This window comes from Xiphias gladius, chromosome 20 (genome assembly GCF_016859285.1).
Source record: "Xiphias gladius isolate SHS-SW01 ecotype Sanya breed wild chromosome 20, ASM1685928v1, whole genome shotgun sequence".
NCBI classification, from domain to species: domain Eukaryota; kingdom Metazoa; phylum Chordata; class Actinopteri; order Istiophoriformes; family Xiphiidae; genus Xiphias; species Xiphias gladius.
In genome coordinates this window covers 15,700,886-15,724,355 of record NC_053419.1, presented here as the reverse complement: position 1 = coordinate 15,724,355, position 23,470 = coordinate 15,700,886, and the positions used below count along the sequence as shown (strand labels likewise).

At 39.7% G+C, this 23,470-nt stretch overlaps 1 protein-coding gene and 1 long non-coding RNA gene across 4 annotated transcripts in view; one reads left to right on the top strand and one right to left on the bottom strand.

Annotated features, from left to right (window-relative positions):
* Positions 1-193: 193 nt before the first annotated feature.
* LOC120806324 lies at positions 194-3,595 on the bottom strand. The gene is made up of 3 exons (XR_005709679.1): positions 3,484-3,595; positions 1,191-1,282; positions 194-404 (listed from the first exon to the last, which is right to left on the bottom strand). It is a non-coding gene; the product is annotated as an uncharacterized LOC120806324 (long non-coding RNA).
* Positions 3,190-23,470, top strand: part of eng (endoglin) — a 42,872-nt gene continuing 22,591 nt past the window's right edge. Inside the window, exons 1-3 of one of the 3 annotated variants that reach the window (XM_040157361.1) lie at positions 3,191-3,649; positions 4,849-5,019; positions 20,110-20,246. In XM_040157361.1, coding sequence (XP_040013295.1) covers positions 4,962-5,019; positions 20,110-20,246 — 195 coding nt within the window. In that variant the 5' untranslated portion in view covers positions 3,191-3,649; positions 4,849-4,961. Of the gene's footprint in view, positions 3,650-4,817; positions 5,020-20,109; positions 20,247-23,470 lie in introns of all 3 variants that reach the window. The other 2 variants (XM_040157360.1, XM_040157362.1) reach the window with 2 other exon arrangements.

Genomic DNA, 23,470 nt, shown 5'->3' with positions numbered 1-23,470 from the left:
GACAAACGCTTTTCCTTCCAGAGAAGCTTTTGCTTTTTTTTTTCATTGTTAGGTTAATTCGGGTTAAACAAATTCACCAACAATTAAACACAAAACATTCTTTAATATGTAGATACAAAATATAATATGAAAGATTAAAAAAATAAATACATTGAAATAAATCTAATTTCTAAGTCTCCCTGTGCTCCTAGTGAGGGGCTGCTGGGCAGATTGTACAGTTCACAACACATAACACTAGTAACCTCCAGTGAGTCCCAAACAAATACATGTCTTTTTTGTAATTGTGTTTGTCTCTCCACGGTTGGTCCACGCAGCCACGGTACACCCACAGAAGTGTTTTTTACTTATTTTGGTTGACGAGACCTCCTCTCAGGGCTGTGCGGGCATATACGGACTGCAGCGTTCTTCAAATCAATACAGGCGATAAACACACAGTAAATGCCATATGTCCATCACATTTTCCACAAGGTTTACCATTGATTGAAGCCTGACTAGAGCTCCTTTGTTAGGAGTGCTCTAATGTTATCTCGTGCCATCTTCTTCTGCAGTGGTTTAATTTCATATGTAACATCTGTGCTTTTCATACTCTGACAAATCAAAATGCCTGCAGTAAAAAAGACCTATTGACATGTCGTTCATTTTCCCGTTTCAAACGTCAAACTTACAATCAGTTTTTAGTGCTATGTCTGAAAGCACTACTTCGTTCACTCATTTATTACTCCCAGTTTAACAGACACTTAATGGTTCATTTTTTTTAGCGAGCAATAAATCAAGATGTCCGGCATTTATGAATCATCGCCATATTGTGTCATCAGTGACAGATGTACGGTCACACAAGTATAATTTTTACATCTATAAAATGCAATGCATTGTGGGGCTGTTAACAGAAAATTGTGTGCATAAAAATAACTGAAGCTCACTGAAAACAGGTAAATAATTTTCGTTAAAACGAACATACTAGTTTTCTTAAATCGTTCATCAATTTCCTAAGTACAGACCATAAAATACAGCACTAACCTTTAACTGACAATAGGTGAATAATTTCCATAATAGCACTGTAATTATATTGAAATTGCCTCCTTGAAGGAAACAAAAACTCCCTTTCACATTACTATAGTAGATTATATTTGAGTGTGGTGACCATATGTGAACAGGTAGATGTTAAAAAACTAGAAAATTAAAGTACATACCGTAGAATGGGCAAAAATTCAGGCATTCACAGTGATGCATGATGAAAACATGGAATCAGCTTCGGGCAGCTTAGACTTGATTAAAGACCTGTCTGGAGATATGTAAATGAGAGGAAAAACATTCAAGTCAACATCTGAAACTTGTTGTCAGGTTGCAACACAAGAGATGGCAGCATAAGACAATAATTTCAACGGGCCTATTTAGCTTGCTGTTCTCATCAGCATCAACGCTGTTGTCAATTAATTTGTAACACAACAAAGGCAGACACGTGTTGGACTGTGCTGCGTAGCACGTCTCGCATGTGTAATGCAGATAAAAAGCTGGTAGGGGTTCTGCGATCACATACGCACGATTGTGTCTTTTTGTATGGTGTGCGCTATGCTTTCATATATTATTGTACATATGTGGTGTTCCACATCGCAATCACATTCTAACCACACGTTAAAATGCATTTTAACTGATAATGGCGATACAGATAGAGAACAGAAAAGGGCCGCAACAAAAATCCCACAGAAAAGAATGCAAACTGTGGCATCATAAATTCAGAGGCTTTCATGGTTTTAGTCTGACGGGCGTTCAAAGCCACTGACTAAACTGTCCTCATGTGCGATACCGGTTCTTTAAAGAGGTGGCATTTCTCTTGAAGTGTCCTCCTAAAACCGGCTTCACCCTTCACTGTAAGGACCGAAATTGCTCCGGGGGAACTACGGTGTGGAATTTAGATAAAGTATGGCCTATAACTGAAACAGGTCTCTGGAATGTATTTGTTTCCTTGAGAGCATCTCTCTCACAGTGTGTATTGTTTATTTTCTGGGGCATTTTTTTTTTTTTTTTTTGTATTAATTGTAGCCTTACGACAGTTGTCTATTTTACACGTAAGATTCTGGCTTTCCATCATTCTGTGCATAAGGATTAAAAGGAATCTAACAACACTTTTATGTCAGCAATGTTAGGATATTACTAATATATGTGACTGAGGTTCTGTTGGAAACATTCAGATGCCAGATGAAACTGTCATTACTCATGACCTGCTTTCACAAAATCCGTATCCTTTCTGGTAAAGCCCTGTGTTTTTTTTTTTTTTTTTTTCAATCCACCCTCTTTCTATAAATCCCAAGGTTAGTCCACTTTGGAAAGTACAACAATTAGTCATGTTTTTGTAAAACATTTTTACATTCAATGCAAAATGTGAATGTAAAACCCGGAGAAATTATTATAGATTTCATTATCATTATTCTGTGCATCGATTTTAATCGTAATATTAAATATAAGACATTTGTTTTCTCCTTTTTCTAATCTAACCATGTCCTAACATTACACAAGACAAGGCTCACATAGTGATATACTTCTTACTAATGGTTTAAATACTAATGGAAGATAATAGGTAATTTTAGGAAATTCGCTTATCTGCTTTCTTGCCAAGAGGTAAATAATAATCACACACCTTTGTCAGTTAAATATGTATAATCCCACAGTCATGACACGTTTATCTTAGCTTAGGCAATGTAAAAAGGTTAAATTAGATTAAAAACCAGCAACCCCAAATTCCATTAATTAACATTCACTTCTTAGGAGAAAACTATCTCACACAAGATCATTGGGAAATATTAATGTCACAGAGTAGTGTGGATACTTTTTTTGTGTGTGTCTATCCTATGTCGATATATTGATTTTTTTAAATTTCTTTGTTTTTTGTTTACGACCAAGTATTTTGGAAGACTTTTGCAAGAAACAGGAATTATAATGTTGGCATGGATTCAGTGAGTTACACTGTTGTCTACAAACTGAACCTTTTTTGTTTTGTTTTTTTTTTTTTGCCTGCATTTGTTCACATTTTGGAAGATTCAGCACGCCGAGTCAGCTATTAACGGTTTCCTTTTTCTTTTTTTTTTTCTGACCTAGCATTAGACAACTATCAGTGAAACACTTGTGATAATGAAGACCCCCTTGGAAACCTGATGACTCTCAAGTCAAGTTTCCCGCAACGTCCTCGTTCCTGCTCCATTAGCCTTTAGAGTTTTTTCCTCGTTAACTCAGCGATAGTGTTCTTACAATTACCCGATCGGGATCTGGGTTATTGCGGCATCTTATCTCGTCAATGTGAGCTGCCGGACCTACGGCGCAGACAATAGGTGCCTTTTTTTTTCTGCGGACGTGAGGGCAAAACGGTGACAGAAACGCACGTCTAGTAAAAGGCTGTCGTTCGGGAGAGCGGAGATTTACACGCAGCCTATTTTTTAATAGACTCTGCGCCGACCAGATAAGACAATGCATGACAGGGGCAGCACTTACTAAGAAAGAGGAATCCGGTGGGAGGGGTGCTAAAGTAAATCTGCACCGCCCAGGCGGCACAAAAAGTTTGGAAAGTCCTGACATCGCTACATCGCTGAGCTCAGCCACATCCTCGCCTGTGGATTATCAAGCCTGCCTTATTAAAGACACACACCCTACCTTAAAAGTAAGTTTCGTGACTTTGTTTTGGTTTTTTTTTTTTTAATTTAGCATTATTATTATCAGTAGTATACATTTTTTGTTTTAAAGAACGTTTATAGTGCCTTGTGTGGTCTGTTTTATTTCCCCTGACAGCCCACAGGGCAGCGAGTTAGCCACACTCAGTCCTCGACCCTCGGCCGGTCCGTTTTACGCCTGTTATGAAATGACCGCCGTTAGCTAGAAAGTGCTAATTACAAGAGCCGTGCAGACGAGGGGACGATGGCCAAGGGAGGCTGACAGCCGTCTGTAAGGCGCCTTCACTGTTCATTTTAGTCTACTATTTCGCCTCATTAATGAAATTATGTATAACTTATCAATGTTAATCAATGGAGGCCATTGCTTTTCACCCGTTAAGCCTATTTTATTTACTTCCAAAGTACACCATGTTGCTAGGTAAAGACACTTTTCGCGTATAGTAAGAGGTCCAGGGAAATAACGTGACTTTTTTCTTTTTGTTTTCCTTTGGAAGCGCGTAAACAGTTTACACAGGCTCTTCCTCCCCCCCTATATGAATCATATAACAAGAGCAGTCTCCTTCTTATCTGATGTCGGCATTGTGATATTATTTAAAGAAAGCCGTGTCATAGTGCTTCCTGAAACAGCCGGTCAGAAGTTAGTGACCAGCAGATAACCCCTTGGGTTCAGACCCGTCATTGTGCACAGGGAGGACGGAGGGGAAATGCTGTGGGATTGCCTCAGGGAGAAAGTCCTGCCATCCCACTGACATTTAAGCAACATTAAAGACATTTAAGCAACATTTCCCTCACTGTCAGGTTGTGTGAAGGACCCATGTCCCTTGTGTGTTCTCAGTTATTTTGATGCATGGAGCTAAAATTTAATCAGATACCTTACAAGGGGTAAACTGCACTGTCAATATTCATGTTAGTTATCAATAGTTATGGCAATATGTGCGCGTAATCGGCATCATAGAAAATATTTGTGTCATAAGATTTTTAATGACACGGTTTTGGATAATAGTAGATGGATTTGCATGCAATACTTGGTTTGACATTGTACGCTGAGTATGAGGGTGACATGCATGAGATTGGCTTGAGTGAGTCACATTCTTATCAACCATCACATCTCCTCATTGATTCCCTGCTTCTTTTTTCCTGACCTTTCGACCTTTAAAGACTGGAATCGTCTGCTCTTCCGCTGCCACAGTCATTGCTGCTCTGCTGCTAGACAAGGACACTTCAGCCGCTTCCCAAGCACCCTCACGCCCCAGAGACCCAGACTCACCTTCTACCAACACCTGAAACTTAAAGTTAACAGTCATGGAAGGTCACTTGGCGCGGTTTGCCCTGCTTCTGTGCATCACTGCTGCAGCCCCTGGTAAGCTTACCAACTGATATCCAGTATTTTCAATATTTAGGTTTTATATTACTGGGTTTTCATGCTAAAACATGCATTTATTTAAAAGTTTACAACCTTGGACAGTCCTACAGGGCATATTTCTGTCGACCTAGAGTTCAAAGGCAGATATTTATCTTGTCCTGTCCTGTGTTCTGACGTCATTTCATTCTCAAGACTCAAGACATAAAAGAGCAGTATTTGCTCTTGTGTTTATTATTGGATCCAAAATCAAGATTTTACAGCTGGTCTGTAGACAGAGGGTATGTGCAAAATAGTTGTTGTGGGGTCTCTTGGCTTGAATGATGGTTTATCTTTACAACAACTCTTGTAGTATATAATATTTTATTAGAATAGGTAGATAAATATGAACCATGTGAACCACTGAGTCACCCTGGGTGTCTGTGTAATTTTTCAGGTTTTAGTGATAGAAGAATATCTTCTATAGGGACAGTCCAGGCACAAGAAACAAGAAAAAACATGTGGGGAGGTCATACATTTGATGTGATCCTCCCCTGTTGGCCCCCCCCTGCAACACCCCCTCCAGTGGCTGCCTTTGACCATCCATATCAAATTCAAACCTGTAATCCCTACAAGGTGGCAGAGGGATCTGAAACCCTCTCTATGCCCTCAGGCTATAATCCGACCTCATGCTCTTACCAGTCCCCTGCACTGCTGCTTTGGGGTGTTTGGGTCTCACCTCCTTGCAGCAATCTGGCGTTTGGGGTGGCCACATGGATTTCAATTAATAAAACAATGCTAAATAGCTTATTATTTGACGATTTGTCCCTTTAGTGCAAATATCTTCAATATAATGATCCAGATCTAGTGATTTGGTTTAAAAATATCAATATCAAAATTGCATTATGTCAGGCACTTGTAGTTACAAATATTGTTTTTTCCAGGTAGAAAATATAGTTTTCAATCTGTTAGAGATGAACTGGTCTATTCAACCCTATGGTCTGGTGGTTTTACTTTAATATGTTATAGTTTTAGATTTTTCTGTGCCCACTACCTGAGAGTTCTAAATTGTAACATGAAAAACTATTTAAAAAATATATAACATGATGCAAAAATGTATAAGCATAATGCACTCTGCCATTATGTAATATAGTTTTAATATTAACTGTCAGCAAAATAAGCCTGTATGCATTATTTTTTCCATTGTACACTTGAAGGTGAACCAAACACTTCAGTGCCAAATAACCTTTATCATACTCTGGGTTTATAAACATACACCAGAAAAATAAACTGGCATTTCCAACTTGCTTCTTAAATAAGGCAAAGTGGCCCTGGCAAGAATACATCACTGTTAAGGTTATGTGCCAGAAAAACAAGCCTGTTCACTGAATCTGGCTTCAGTGCTGACCTACTGTATGACAAATCACAATATTGCCACAAGTGCTAAACACCCTCTCAGCAGGGGTGCTGGTGGCAGGGATACAGAGGTATTTTTTGCCCAACTGGCAGACCTGCGGAGAGTTGACCTCCTGTAGCTTCCTCCGCAGGGGATCAGTCTCGCTGTCTGCTGGTGGAGCTCTAATTGCCTCTGTGACACATAGTCCTGTACTTGCTATCACTTTTTTCTTTCTTGAAAGAGGTTCCAAGAATGTCCTTTTTCCTCTTATTTTTGCATCTGCTACAGCCGCTTTAGGAGAAGATCCGGAGGGAGCTGTGACACTGTTCTTAGACAGAAGGGTACTCTGACCCTGTGTACTGAATTTTGAAGCATTAATCAAAACATTGGTGTCTGTCTATCTCCCTTATTGTTTATTCATCATTACATAGTCCAGTATAGTCATAGTAATTTGTTATTGTCTCTGACATTGTTTCCTGGGCTTAGTACTGTGTTGTTGTTGAACAAATGAAGCACAAACATCAGGTGTGACACACTAAGGCTGACCGTACACTCTATATGAAATCAAATTTACACATTCCCAGACTGAATAAGGAACTGTTAAAAAAATACAGCACCCATGTTTTCAGTGTTCACATTTAAAGACTGTTTTTTTTTAGTAACATCCATCTCAGCTGCAAGTCACTGCGTTAGCAGACACAATGTGAAAGTTCCTCAAAAGAAGAAGTTAACACAGAAAAAGTACAAGTAAATCAAAAATAGCCTGCAACAAATCCCATGATACTCTCTGCCAATTGTAGGCATGGTCTATTGTGTTTTTACTTGAACTCAGTCTTACTTTAGATTTATTTAAACTTTTTATATATTTGACCCTCTTTCAGCTCCTCGATATCAGGATGGTTTGAGTGGTTTGTACAGTAGCTATTAAGCTAAATTACAGTTAAAGTAACCCAAAACACTCCATGACCCATGTTCTGTTGTTGTGTATTTATTTATCTTCAGACAGATGCAGTATGATGGCTTGGCTATTAGTAGATTAAATGGTGTTATGTAGTTTTTAAAACTAATCACATTACTTACATAACAGTAAGTTTCGTGACTTTGTAACAGTAAGTCATTAATATGATATGTAAAGACTGTTGCTTAATTCTAAATGTTCCCACTGGCTTATGAATACCCTGTTGAGTTTTTTCTAATATTATTTATATCGAAATGTAAAGACTCTATAGTTGGTCTGAAATGATTGATGGCTAAATCGGAGTAAAACTGTGCTTATCTTGTTAAACCCACCAGACTCCAGTTCTTTAGCAACAGTGCTGACTTTCACTCTGCCTTTCTTGAGCTGGAGGCAAAAGAACCCAGACACAGCTCAAATACATAATCGTACCTTGAAATTTGAAGAAAAATAGATACATTCTGTTGTGATCTCTGTGATCTCTCTGTTTTCAACAGCTTTAGATTATTTATAAAATCAACCACTGTCTATGTCTTTCAAAACTATAAAAGATCATCCCTGCTTTCACCTTGCAGCTTGATTATTAAAATTCCCTATATGTTAGGATCAGCCCGGCCTCTCTTTCTTGTTTGCAGCTTAACCATAATCTCTGAACAGACTTCTGTCAAGCTCCAATAAAACAGACAACATTGCACCCGTCTTAGTTTCACTAGGCTGCCTCCCTGTGTGATTAATTGTGTCTAAAATTTTGGTGTTTGTTTTAAAGGCCTTGGTTGGTCCGGTCTATGGGTTTATCTCTAAGCACCTCTGGTACCACAATTCGTCTAAATCCCTTTAGTCATTTAACTGGGGGTATTTGTTTGTGCTTCGATCATACAGGCGGTGAAGCCTTTGCAGTAGTGGATTTTGTTTTTTCTTTATGTTAGATCAGCCGAGTTATTCCTTTTTAATAAAACATGCTAAAGACTTGCCTTTTCTCACAGGCTACGAACTGTATTGCCTGTTTTCATTTTTTGTTTGGACGTTACTCTATTGTTAATCTCCCCCCGCTGATGCAAACAAGAACTGCAGAGTCTTTGGAGAACTTCTGTAGGTTGCAGGTGTCCGTGTCGTACCTGAAGTCCAAGGTGTACAGGGTAAAGAGAAAAGGGGACACGGCAGTCCCCTATGGAGCGCCAGTACTGCTCACAAGTGTGTCTGACACACAGTTCTGAGGTGCACATGCTGAAGACATCCAGTAAGGTAGTCCATGATCCAAGACCTCAGATGAGCATCATCCTGGTGGTGTTTACTCAGCACCCTATTGACCTGGTCAGCAGAGATGGTCAGCAGGTGGGAGATGTCGTTGTCACTGGGTGGTTTTGATCAAAGTGGTCAATGTGAGGCTGCACGTTGAACATATGGAAGAAACAGTTCAGCTTGTTGGCTCTGTTGATGTTCCCATCTACCTTCTGACTGCTGGGTTTGTAACCAGTGACGGTCCTAAGAACCTCTCCAGACCTCCCTGGTGTCATTCTGCCACAGCTTCTGCTCAAGCTTCCTCCAATAGGCCTCCTCGCCTTCTCTGATATTCACTGACAGCTATTTCTGGACCCTCTTTAATGCCTCCCTGTCCCCTGACCTGAACACCCTCTTCTTCTTGTTCAAGAGTGCTTTGATGTCTTTGGTAAGCCAGGACTTGTTGTTGGGAAAACATTGGACAGTTTTGACCGGAACAAAGGTAACCACACAGAAGTTGATGTATTCGGTCAAACAGTCAGTCCTTGATGGGGGTCGGTAGACGCATGACCAGTGGTCTGTACTTGGGCTGAAGGTGGACCAGGTTGTGGTCTGATCTCCCAAGGGGAGAGCGATGGTGTTGTAGGCCTATTAAACATTGGAACACAACAGATTCAGGGTCCTGTCTCCTCTAGTAGCGCAGTCCACAAACTGAGTGATTGTGGGGAGAGTCTTGTCCAGTTGCATTTGATTGAATTCCCTAGAGATCATAAAGAAAGCACTGGGGTGCAGAGTCTGGAGTTTCACGGCAACAGAGTCTTGTGGTAACAGAGTGGATGACGTCCGGGTGGGTGGGGGGCAAGATGTTGTGTGAAAATTCCTTGTGTATATAGTATGGATGTAGCCCCGCAGCTCACAGTTACATGTCTGGGCTGCAGGATTGTTCCTTTAAAGTAATGTGACCAAGGTGGCACCATTTTTTGTTAATAAAAGCGGCAAGCCTGCTGCCTTTTTCTGCTCTTAAATTTATTCCTGTCAGCCCGAACCATCTGAAAACCGTCGATGGTAATGATGAAATCCAGAGTATCTTCCTGTAGCAATGTCTCTGTGAAACACATATCACTACACTCACGGAAGTCCCATTAATTTCATCACTACTGCCACTGGCTCGTCCATCTTGTTGTCCAGTGATCTTATGTTGCCCATGATAATAGGAAGATACGGCTTATATTTCTGATTCTCCATCAGTGTCTGTTGTCTGAACCCTGCTCTATTCTCTAGTTATTTTATTCCTCCTCTGCATCCTCTGTGTGCCCTCCTCTTGATTTCTGCAGGGATGTCCATTGTTCTAGTCATCCATACCAGCTAAACATTTGGAAAAAAAAGAAAATAAGAACACTTTCGGCACATACAAACTAAAGAATGTATGTGTACGACCATAGTATGGGCCAAGCTCCAAAAATGCCAACATTTCCCATAATGGTACTCAAAAGCGTCTTTTAGACGCTATTTTAGCACTGGGCAACAAGTGCTAAAATTTAGCATAGGCTAAAATTTTTGGCCAATTCTAAATAATAAATATGCTAAAGTTGTAAGGCACCTCCTTTGGAGAAGATTTTCTAATTTTTATTTCCAGACCAATTTACAATGGCAAGCATAATAATCACTACCACTTAAGCCGACTGTAGCAGTAGGACACATAAATAATTATCTATGCGTCTGACTGAAGTCTTTGTATTTAGTGATTTTATCCACTGTCTGCCTGGCATTTCCTGGCAGGGAAGTAGCGTTGAATATGCCCCCTGCTGCAACAACTTTCCCAGTGGGAACCAGGCATCACGATGTTAACTGCCAGACCTCCTGCTTCATTTCTGCCTACCCCAGAGTCTCCCTCCACGGGCTGAAGGAAAAGTACAAAAGTGATTAGCGAGCAGCTGGAGGAGGAGGGAGGGCTGTCTTAAAATGGATATCAAAGAGGGAAAGAGAGCGAGACAGACAGACAGACAAACAGAGATAACAGAATTCATAAAGACTGATTCATGGAGACAGTGAGGGAGTGGGGGGTCAAATTTTTGTGACTGTCAAAGAGCAGATAAGTGGTTCAGAAGGGAGATGTGGGGAAAGAGAGGTAAATAGGGGATTAAAGAAACAGAGAGACAGGAAAAAGGACAAGACAGAGATAAAGACTGGGAGTTAAATCATAAGTTATACAAAGTGAAAATACAAGGCTATGAATAATTAGATAAAAGAGAAAGTAAGAAAAATACCAAAAAAAAGGCCAAAAAAAAGAGAGGAATTTGTTGAAATGGGATGCCGAGGATTTAAAAAGTAAAGAAATGGAAAGAGATGACAAGGGTTTCTCAGAAGTCATGCTGTAGTAGAATAAGCCAAAAGCAAAAAAAAAAAAAAAAGAAGAATGAATAAGAAAAAACGTCATGTTAAAAATGGCGTTTAGAGTCAAAACAGTCCACTTCCCCTGTTTTACTGTAGTGAGCCAGCTCTGCCTGCAGTCAGACTGGGTGGCAGGGAGACGCGACCACTTGTCGCTGGCTCAGACCGATTTCAATCTCCTTCAGTGTTATGCCCCTCCCAAATAACAATCCATTTCTGACTGCCTTGCTTTTCCTCTGTTTGAATACAGAATTGAGTGCGAGGGAGCCTCACTAAAGCTATGTTCCTCTCTTCTGTTTGTTCCCACATGATTTTCACTAGTTCACACTTGATTGGTTATCAAGATGGTTTTAGTGTGCAATGTAGCATATAAATGAAGATATCTGTGCTATCCTAAAAGAAAAAAAAAGAATTTGGCATGTAATCTAAGTCTTATTTCAGGTTTTATTTGAGAATCTCATTGTTTTAAATTTGAAAAATAATCCCAGAATTTATCAGTATTTGTTTTGTATAATAAAAGCAGGTGAAAATTAGATGAAAACAATTAGTTCTGCAATCAGTAGTTTTAGCATTATTATTGTTCTATTACTTGGGAAGCACTACAGCAGACTCAGCAGCTCTTTTACCTTATCTCCCCATTTCTTTTCTCTTTCTATTACCGGAAACCTATTTTAGGCTGTTGTAGCCAGGAGAGGACCCTGTTCTCTGTACATTGTGTTAAATAAGTTTCCTAATGCAGAAAACAAACAAAAGAAAAAGTACTTTTGGTTTAAAATCTGAAAAGATTGAAAGCACGAACACTTACATACTGTATATGGTGCCTGGCCATTACCTCTGTGTTACATAATTGGGTCCCTCTTATGGTATACCCGAAATGACACACCAGCATTGGTTTAATTATCATCTCCAGTGCAAACAACCATCTGGATTTTTAATCATTTAAGTACAGGAAGAGTTTAGTATATTGTCACTGTTCATCATATAGATTTCAGATACCGGCCTTTTGCTGAATCTTGTCTGAATTTCTGCTAAACACCATCACTGTGTGACTATAAGGTCTTGCGCCCTACGGCCCAAAGCTAGTCATTATGCATTTGCATGAGTACTGAATGGCTCATTAGTAGTGGGCGAGATAAACGCCTCGTCAGCATGGCGACCACTTGTGCCCATGTCAACATGCCTGCTGTCTGCGCAGATAAGGCATGGCATTATGTACTCCTTATCTTTAGGTCTGTCTGCCCATGGTCAACGCTGGGATCTGCACAAACACAAGAAGTGTACCTATATATTAGGTAAGAATTTGGAGGGAAAATGGATCCACTGACTCACCTATGACTTCAAGTCAAAGGTGCTCAAAGTAGGTTAAAGAAACTCCTGGGAGTGCTCGAGATCTCTTGCAAAACATGAAAGTATTCTACATCATATGTCTTCATTTCACTAAAACTTTATTCACTAGTGGTTATAATTAATGACAGTACTATTATGTAGGGCAGAATCAGTCCTTTAATCTTCCTTGGCTCAATACTCGTGAACAAAATGTGCCCAGCTAAAATATTCTAAAATGCTTCATGACAAACGAAAAGCCTTTGCTTTGGACATTTCTCTTGGCATGAAGGAAATTCCAACAAAAAACAGTTATGGAATGCATATTTACCTCAAATAGGATTTAGAGAATGTTAATCCATTTTTTTTGTACTAAGTACATGGCATTTTTTCTTAAGAGAACATACTATCCGACTGCATAGACTACCCTGGTTTCTAAAGTGGTCAGTGCTGGACAATGTGCAGTGTGTATTTGAGTGCTTTATAATTTCATAGCCTCTTGATTCAAGCACTGGGTGGGTAGTTTTCCTGTTGATTCAGGTGCCACACCAGTCAATCTGTATTTAGAGAGCTGAAATCTCTGTGATGTCTGACTTTGTTTGTGTGTGGAGTATGTGTGTATGTGAGTATGTTTGATGTGATGAGAGAATCCTCCCAGGACGGTGGATTATTCATTTGTTCATATTTCTGTGATATGTCAGAAAGCAGAATATGTGAACAGATTATTTTAATTACTCATATTCTGTAACTATAACAAATCCACCAGTCAAACTCAGGACACTTAATAATCTTTTCACATATGAGCGAGGGAATAAAGTTACACTTGTCAAACAACTCTCCCTACTCCAGACACTCCCATTAGTTAAATTGTGAAAATGAAGCCATAAATGTGAAGCCGTCTCATAGCTCTCTCTGAAGTAATTCAAAAACCTTTATGTTCTTAAAGTTTTCTTTTGTGACCGTATAAATTTAAATGTATCTTTACGTATATAAAGAGAAAATATACATTTAGTATTTCTCAGCTGATCAGAATAGAAAATAGGCTTCTTTTACTGGTGTCAACAAAGTTTAACAGCATCAGAATATAATATTTGGTCCTTTTGGTTTGTGAGTATTGAAAGAGCTGTCTGTCAGTTAGGGAGTGATAGCCTCTCCAGTCCTGTATATTTTCCCTTTCGTTTACACTTGGATCATGGATTGCACCTTTGACTTCATTCTCTTTAAATATGTTAAAACAATATCAGAGCCTTCAGCTCAGAATGTGTGAATATTCACTGGCGAAAATCAGTCATGAAAGACGAGCTAATCTCTGTTGGTTCTACATGAAGCATACATGTTGTGAAAAGCTACATCAATCTTGAATGATTGGGAGCAACCATTGTGCAATGAATCTTTAACGCCTCAGTCTGCTTTGGTTGCACGCAGTTAGAATGAAACTTCCTAAATTAGTCTGTCCATCCACCAATTAACACTCAGATGATTAATTTTGTTTTGCTGGAGCTCTTCCAGTGTACTGGGGGAAAATCTAACCACATAAATGAATGGATAGGATGCACTACACCTAGTAACTGATGGTGTCTGGAATTTATAGATCAACTGAGGATATATATGAGCATCAACATAAAAATGAGGATATATTTTTCATGCCTGCAGATGTGACTAGCTTACAAAGAACCACAAGCCATGCAATCAACTTATTCTGCATCAAATAATATAGAATGGCTAGTGACTAGCAGCAGACAGGGCAAAAAGTGAGTGAGTGAACAACGGAAGAAGTGAGCCATAGACCTTCCATACGCCACTGTTGGACTTGTTGTTCAGCCAGCTTCTGACAACGATGAGACGACGGACGAATGACTCCCAGAGGTGTAAACAGAGCTAGTGTGAAGACAGGCTGTCTCCAGACCTTCTATCACATCCTCAGTTCCTCTCCAGCAAACACTGGAAGCAGGACTTGGCACACAGGCAAGCACACAAAAAATGTTAAGCCATTAAACTGACAAGACTAATCAGCAATTTTTTTTGGATAGAATTTCTGGGCTTAGGGGAGGGAGGTGAGATGGTCAGGAAGGTTGTGTGTTTTATGGAGTGTGTTATGTTTAGTACGCAGGGGTGAGAGGCCAGGGGACAGTGCAGGCCCCTGCAGAGCACTGATAAGAGCTTGTTTACCTTCCTGTGGATGGTCAGGCCTCAATCTGCAGTTGCGGAAACTCTGGGACAATAGGTGTGTGTATATGTGTGTGTGTGCGGAGTCAAGAGAGAAACTTGAGCCAGCCTTGAAGCTCCCCTTTCCCTCTCCCGACTAGCTCTGATAGGGGCGCTGACCCCTCCCTCCCCCTTCCCCATCATGACTCCGTCGCCCGACCCTGGACACAAACAGTTTACTCTACCCCGAGGGACCAAGGGAGACAGTTGGTCTTGACGTTGTCTGCTGTCAGGGTTTCCCCCTCCTGTTTTTTCTTTCCTCTCTCTCTCTCTCTCTTTGAAATGCAGCCATGCTCTCCAGCTGCAAGTTCTGCAAGTCTTCATTTTGCCTCTAAACTCAAGGCAAGTAGCTGATGCTCTTTTCACAGTGACTGACAATGAGGGAGGGCATGAAAGCCAGGGCATGAAATCAAGCCTGAGTGCTCGCTAGCCTGAGGTGAGTGGAAAGGCAGCTAGTTATTGGGGTGCATGTACTCAATCCCTTGAATCTAAATCAACGTTTAGTTAAGGTGTGAGAGAAACTTTAAATTCAAGGGCTCGCCACTGCCTGTCAGTACTGCATAGGCAGTTATAGTTGAAGCAACAGTGTTAGAGACAGGCAGGTAGCTCTTGAGAGGCTAATTTACTGGTAGCTCACTAACATAAACAGCACTGGCAGTAACACTAACAACAATGCTCGTCCTAAAATGGAATGTATGAGAGCTTCACAAATCACTGTAATTATAGAAAAAGACCATTAATAGGGGAAACATAACCTCGGTGAATCACAGCAAAAAATCTGTTAATTCAAGAAGACATTTATCTTAATCAAATATTCTAGTACTACTTGACTTTTTAATAAGCTTATTAAAAAAAAATGCCCTTTTTCCATGAAGTAATTTGCTGTTGGTAGGTTTCTGGTTATTACCCCTTTTACCTGAGCTCTGTCAAATTTAAATTTAGTTAAGGTCATTTTTTTTTCTGCTGACCAATGAGATGCTGACACTTTTTGTCTAAAACAAGAAGTGATATCATCAAATATACAGCAACCAAAAATGAACTCTGCCTCTATATGTACTTCTGCTTTTTGTGCAGTTATGGACAGCCAGGAGCCAGCATTTGTACTAAAATGCACTTTACGACACAAGATTGATGACCAAATGACAGACCATAGCAGGATGAGAACAATTGGTGAGATACAGTTGGGTCCAAAAGTCTGAGGCCACTTTCCCATTCGTCTTGGAAAGTGGTCTCAGACTTCTGGACCCCACTGTTTATAGTTTAGAAACTTTCAAAACTTATTTTGTTTTTCTACTGTGCTTCTGAGTATGTAAATGGAATGGAGCGACAACAATTTCATCTAATCACTTAAGGCGTTCTGTCATCACTCCACTCCCAGCCACTCTAGGTTTCTACTTGCAGCTCTTCACTTTCTCTCCACCCCCACTAAGAGACAACTAATTCCGGTTTGCTCTATAGGATGGATTGAAACACATTTTTTCTTATCACCATAATGTTAACATAGTGTATAACAATGTGGGGAATGCTACCCTGAAGTTGGATTATGGGTTGTTAGCATAATGTAATGCTTGTGGGATGGGGCTCTGAGTGCACTGCTCACATAACCCACACTCCCTTTTTGGCCTAGCTAATGCCTCCATGGGCGGCTGCATTAAAAAAATAAAATAAAAACAAATTTACTAGAGCATTTGTAACCATATAATGTCATTTGATCCACCCAACTTTCAAATGTACATGTTCTGCTTTGCATTCATAAACACTGCTTAACATTTGTAATCAAATTTTGTAAGGATTAGACAGTCAGCGAGTCGTCTGTGTTTCACCATTGCTTAAGTTTAACATGCTGGTGAGAAGGTCACAACAGTTCCTGTCAGGGACTTGTAGCTTTTTAGTTCAAACTATTTTGATGAAAAGCAGAAGAAGAATGAGAAATACAGGTTGTCAGCACTTTGTAGGGCCACTTTGATCCCTAATAATGATAAATCACCTCAGGTCTCCAGTAATGCCCAAGCTCAGCCACTGGCCTCAGTTCAGCTATGGTACACTCTACATAATTACATGGGTCCCTCCTGGAGAGTAAAACTTCATTTAGAAGGTTCAGGTTGGCATCTTCAATTAATTAAATCTTTACAGAGTGTTTTAATTTAAATATTGAAACAATGGCGATAACATTTGGTTGCACACATAGACAGTCCATTACTGGGATGTTGTGGGTCAGGCTAGCTGCAGTATATCAATCTTTTAGTTGACTGTTCAGTATTATATGATGAAAATTTATAATGGCTGTAATTAATACAACAATAATAATATATTACATACATCTGGGACCCTGCTTTATCAGTCTAAGCTCTACTTTGTGGGGCTTAGCTCCCACACAACATCCATCAGACGCAACTGTACTTCAGATTCTACCGTGTGTAGTTCACACCTTTGCTAACATGATAATGTTAGCATTGTAACGTATTTGCATAAAGTACAAGTTTTACCTAAACTGGCCTACCTACAGCTTAAACTGGCAGATGGAAGTTAAAGTTAAAGAAGTTAAAGAAGTACAACTGAAACTGACGATGTACAGCAACCTGATGACAGGCAGCATGTTGAGCTGAACTTAACAAAGTAGGCCTATAGACTGATGTAAGTAGAACATAGTTAATGTAAAGCTGATCCTGAGATGTCCTAATATGGCCACGGTAGTGGTGCTGGCTTAGTGGTACTATGCATAATTGAACACATGCGGAAAACGGATGTCTGTGATTTGGTCAGCCAGTCTCCTATCTTCTTCTGGAATGCCCTGGAGGTTAGGAAAACTAGAGCAGATAGATCTTGGAGATGTAAAAGGACCAGACTGCATTTTTTGTTTTTTATCGTTTTTTTTTGCTCCAGACAAAAACTATGACGCACTTTGAAACTGAGGGCATTTTTAAATTGCATCATACTGTAAGTTATTCATCACTCCCAGGTATTGGCACGGTCCAAAAAAATGAGCTTTCTCCAAAGGCTGATTCGCTAACAGTAAGTCGGCCATTATTGATTTTGGCTGCACGCTTGTTGACCTTCATTTATATGCCATTGATTAGTTTGCTATAATATGTTTAATATGTTTTCAGTTAAATAAAAGTGCCTATTAAGTCTTTTAATTTGGCCATATAGAGTTGCTAATATGGTAATTAGCAGTAGTCTATTCAGGCATACAAATTCACTAATACCTATTTAATATGACATCTTTAACTACTGACATTGATTTTGCATTAAGAACGAAAGAAAACTTTAAGATCAAATCTGATTATATGCACTTTCCATGAATTGAGCCCATTTTCTGTCCTCTCTAATTCACTAATGCTTTCTTTTTTGCATCTCCTCCTAATACCTAACATCTAAATGGAAATCACCAACATCCATAAACATGTCTTCTCATGGAATAGGAAATGGAGGGGACTGATATAAGTAGATAAAGAGGACAGGGAATGGAATGGTTCTTCTATACCTCATTTACCAGCAAACCGCTTAGCGAGGCCATTGGCATTTCCGGGGTCAAGGGGGCAAAATGAATGTTCTTCATATCCTATGGTGAATCGTAAAAAGGAGACTAGTGACACATGCATGTACACACACACACACGCACAGTCTTACGCAGTCAGTGTGATTTATACCAAGACCTCCCGGGCGACAGTCATGGGCTGTTGACTCTGTCACAGCGGAACGAGAGAGAAATAACTTTATGGATGTGGATATTGAGCAACAGACATTAACACAGAGAGCCAGAATAACAGGAAACCAGCCTTGACCTCTGGGGTGAGGCAGGGAAAGAGAGATGGCAAAGGAACATGGCTCTCCATCTTAATTTGCAAAAAAAAAAAAGCTGTGGTCTCAGAAGACCCCCCCCCCCCCATCCCCAAATAGTGCCAAATGTGTCCTTAATTTGACCGTAAAATGCTACTAAAGGGCCGTGGTAAAATGTATTTTCATGGGACACAAACAAAAGATGCATCGTTACCAAACTGTTCATCAATGAGCAGCATCTGACAAACTAATTCTAGTAATTGCATACCTGTGATCAAATTAAAAGCAGCTCTCTTTCCATCAGGGATATAGTGGGTCACTGACTATATGAACAAGTAGATGAATTGAACAAATTACTAAGAGTGCATAATACCAATGCAGTTTTATTGTGGGGAAAAAAAAAACGAAAGAGAGCTTATTATGTAACATGTTCTAGCTCCCTCTCTTTTGCATTCATCACTTTCTAACATATTTTATCTCTGCCTCTGTCCATTCTCCTCCACCGCGAGTGATGACTTTGCCTCAACCAAGGTCTTTGATTAGTGCTGCTTCTAAATAAGGCACATCCTGTTGACCTTCCAAACTTTGCATTAACCATTTCCTCTCTATTCCTATTTCTTTCTCATCTCACTTGCTTTACTCCACATATCCCCTCTCTGAGGGATTGTGGCCTGCTGGGTAAACAGACCAAATACATCATAAAAGTCAGTGGAGCGGTATGTCATGCAGCATTTGCTTACTAAATTAGTTGTTTCTGTTATGCTATCACACTTGCTCACTTATATGGTTCAGCACCAACTGTTGGGGCTGATCGAAGCATGCACGGTGGATGCTCAGGCATATATTGCTTATATCCATCTTAGTGTAGATATGCTCATCTAGTGATTAGGCACAGGACAGAGTAGTTCTGACTGATCTCATGAGAGCCTATTTCATCGTGAAGATGGGTGGCTTTAAGGCTTCATCCTCAGGAGTAAATCCTGATTTGAGACTATGAATGCAAAAAAAGACTGCAATGCCAAAGGACTTTTATAATGCCTCGGGCAGAGTCTTCCATCTTTAATCAGCAAAAGGTGGGAGATAGGCCAGGAAAGAGGTTTTTCATTGAGTTGAAAAGACATGTGAGCCTCTTTATTCTGTCTCCACTTTTCTTCTTGAGGAAAGTGGAAGTTTGCCGGTGAATATTTTGTCCCTGACAATAACTTCAGGCAGGTTAAAGTGAGCACGTACACACGCATACTCACTGTAATCTAACACAGTAGAACACACACGCATAACCCAGGTCAAACACCAGGCATTTATACCCAACCTCATCCATGGCCGCACAGCCTTGGCTCGATTAATTCAGCCTCCTGAGACACAGATCCCAGGTTAAACAGCAGGCTCATAGCAGAGAGCAGAGTGAGCAGGCTTGATGGATGACTGCAGCCCAGTATCCTGACACGTCTGATAAACGCGAACCAGCAGATCCGTTTTAAACAATGTAGTCCTACCCACACATTTAACATCCATACTCTGAAACCAGGGAAAAACTTTCATAATGACTAATAACAAATTTAGCCCCTTTTAGACAATGCATCTGTAACATTGTTGGATTTATCTGTCCGTTAAATTATGGCTTTTTGGCTTTCACACTGAAGGTCTTCATTCATGTGCTGTTCATGTCCAAATATGGCAGGATTGTTATGGATGAAGGCCTTAATCTTGCACTACTTGGCATTTGACACATTAGACTTGATAATGCAAAACGTTTTGTATTAATGCTGGAGGCAAGCAATTATTTACTGTAACTTGATTGTATGCTGCTGACAGTGCTTAACCATTTGTACTTGATTTCTTTTAGCCTCAAGTCAGACCTGTGATCCAAAAAAGGTTAATGACAGCCCATGGTTCCACGTGAGAGAGATGCTAATTGGCTGCTGGACCAGCTTCGTCACAGAGGACAAGGCAGAGGTCCATATCCTTAACTTTGCCACCACGGTAAGCATGTCAAGGTTATACAAATTAGATGCTAACCAACCGGTGCTTATTATGTAAATGTGAACAAGTGAAAAATCTGCTTGACAGAGAATAACATGCAAGATACTCTGCCAGTGCTTACTACTTACTTAACTTGTGTATTTTCATCTGACAGTACAAGATGTCAAGTGAAGTCACGCCAAAAAAGAAAGAAGTAGTGTGCCAGTCTATGCACGGCACATGTGTGCATTTCACACCTTTCTGTTAATGACATATATCCCTCACTGTTACAAACATGGGATGGAGCAGTTTGGAGCACAATGCTGAATTTAATTTTACTTTTATTTACACATTTGGAGGCTCTGCCAGATTGTATGCAATTTCGCACTGCATTAAAATATAGCAAAGCCAACTTTGGAGGACGACCTGTGCAAGAGAGACGAAACATCTCTTAAAAAAATGCAGTTTTAAAACTTCCCAAGCCTTGTTGTACAATGTGGTCAACACAAGGTCACAAAGTTCAGAAGTTCTTCCAGCACGAAACTCTGTGCTACTTTACATTTCTGTCTATGTAGGGGTTAAACAAACAACATACACTATGTTAATTAGTCAGTTTTAGGGGCACTGATAGGCATATTTTTTCATAATGGAAAGAGCCAGGTTTGCTGTTTTCCCCTGACTCCCGTCTTAATGCTGTGGTGAAGCAAATAGGTGCAGCTATCAAAAAATTGAACTATTCATTTAAGATAGGCATAGAGTCAGCAGAACAGGGACAGGCAGAACAGAATAAATGCTTAATGCTAAGACAACGTGGTAGACTTGGCAGAGATTGACTGATAGCTCTCCTCTCTATAGATATACACCAACCAGCCACAACATTAATACACAGTGACTGGTTTTAATCTGGCTCAGATTAATCAGATGAAGTAAAGACAGAAGAGGCAAGATGGAAGAATGGACCAACTGACATATATATATAATGTGATTTAGTTGATATACATTTAGCTTCATTTAGGTTATATACTGTTGTATAATGTTGTACATTTAATACTGTTGTACGAACTCTAACCCTGACCCTGAATTAAATAAGCCCACACTTTCTTCCCACACTAAAAAATGTGAACACAGCCCATGTTCAATTTTTATCAGCCACATAACCATCTAACCATTAACAGATGCCGGACATAACAGAAAGACAGGCTTTCTTTTTCTTTTTCTTTCTTTCTTTTTTCTTTTTCTACATTAAACAAGCTTTTATAACAACCCAGTTCTACAAGGTTGGCTGTGTGTTTTAAGAATTCCTGTTTCAGATAAACAAACACACACACACATACACCAATAATAGCAGATAGTGTGTTGGGTCATTTTGATCTTAAAACTTTTAGCTTTAGGGGATGACACCAAAAAGTGACTCCAGAAAACTTTTAATCTATGTGTTGTTATTGCTGTGCCAGACTCCATTTTTCACTGTCCTTCATTGGTCAGCTCACATTAGTCATTTCTTTATCAGTGTAGTCTGTTTGTTTGCTTCTTCGTTTTGCTCTTACTTAGAGTTCTTTATTTAATACTTTCACATAACTTGTGTTAAGCATCTGCTGTTTATTTATTGTCTTTTTATATTTTTCACTCTGTTGATTGTTCTTCCTCATTTGGTGGTGATTATGAGGGGCAAAGCACATGTGCTATGTGCACTCTAGCTAAGACCCCATCACAGGATGGTGCCATACAGTGCCTGCCTGAATCCATCCCTTCTATAAAATTAATAAAACGTCCTTTCCTCAAGTTGCTTAGGAAAGCTTAAGAGAGACTGTCAGAATTTTTCTCTTAAGGGAAACCTTCACCAGTAAGATAAGATGACTTATACAGCAGAGTACTTTTCTCACAGAATTAATTATTTTGAATTTGATATTTTAAGATACTGAAGTCTAGGTTTTATTTTACGCAAAGACACATTAACATATCTGAATCTTAGATACCAAGGTTTGTAAGACGTTTGTTTCATTACTGAGTTTTGTTTTAAGTAAGTGCACAAACATTGTGCAAGTAGATGATTGTCATTGCCTCAGAGACTGGCTTACTGGCATAAATGTTACTGAGATCTTTTGCCAAGTGTTTGGACTCTTTTAATGAACTGAAATTTTACAGCATATTTAATGGACTGGAAATCAGAAGAAAAGGCTGTTTGATGACAAAACAGATTTAAAGCATATTAGGAGGGAATTGCTCCTCTCAGTCATCTTATTAGGCCTGAAGAGTAAAACCAGATGCATTACGCTGTGTGGGAGAAAGAGTAAAGACACGTTTCAGTGCCAAAAAAGTTTATAGAAGGAATGGTGCGAGGTGTCTTTCAGGATAGTATAAATTGGTGTGGGGTTTGTGGGAGTTCACAAGAGGAATTTGACTTGGGATCTGTGTGATGCAGTGGATGTTGTGCAGAGTTAGCTTATCCGGTTCTCCTGTGGGACGATGAATAGATGTTTTATCAAATGACAGAAGAAAGTGGACATAAGATCTCTTAGCACATACCTCTTATCTGCTCTTGACTGTCTGTTTAGAACAGATTTTTCTTGTAAACACAGACAAAGGGGAACATTGTCGTCCCTTGCCAAACTGCCCAGTCAGATGGGAGGTTTGCCTCTGATGTCCCATTTGTCCTTTAAATTTTCTTATCACCTTCTTTCTCATCCCTTTGTTTTCATACTGATTTACAACCTGCCAGAGAAAGTTGACTCTTACAGTTTGACCACTCAGAGAATTATAGAGGGAGCATCAAGGGGCTGCACAGGCCAGGAGAATTCATAAGGAGGAGCAGCTTGTAAACGGCCCATTGATGTCACACAGTGGCTTGGGTAGTCAGGGTCTTGGCGCAAGTCCGAGACTAGACCAACGGAGCCAATTCAAGTTAAGGGAGAGAGCCAAAAGAATAACTGGAAACTGCATCAGCGAAGGCCCTGAAAGAAAATGCTCTTGAGAAAAAAAAAAAAGTCTGAAAAGGAAAACGATTGTATCTTGAAAGCACAGGAACAAAAGTAGCAAAGGTGAGTGATCAGGGTCAGCAACAGTCATGATTCAGAGTTCAAAATTAAAGAATGAAAGTCACAAACGTATGAAGGGAGGGAAACTAGACAGAGAGACAATGTGAAGTTCATTAGAGGAGTATATTAGAAAAACCCCAATGAGTTATATCTGTCTGAAGCACAATGAACTCTGTAGGAAATGCCATTCATTCATTTACTGTATGTACA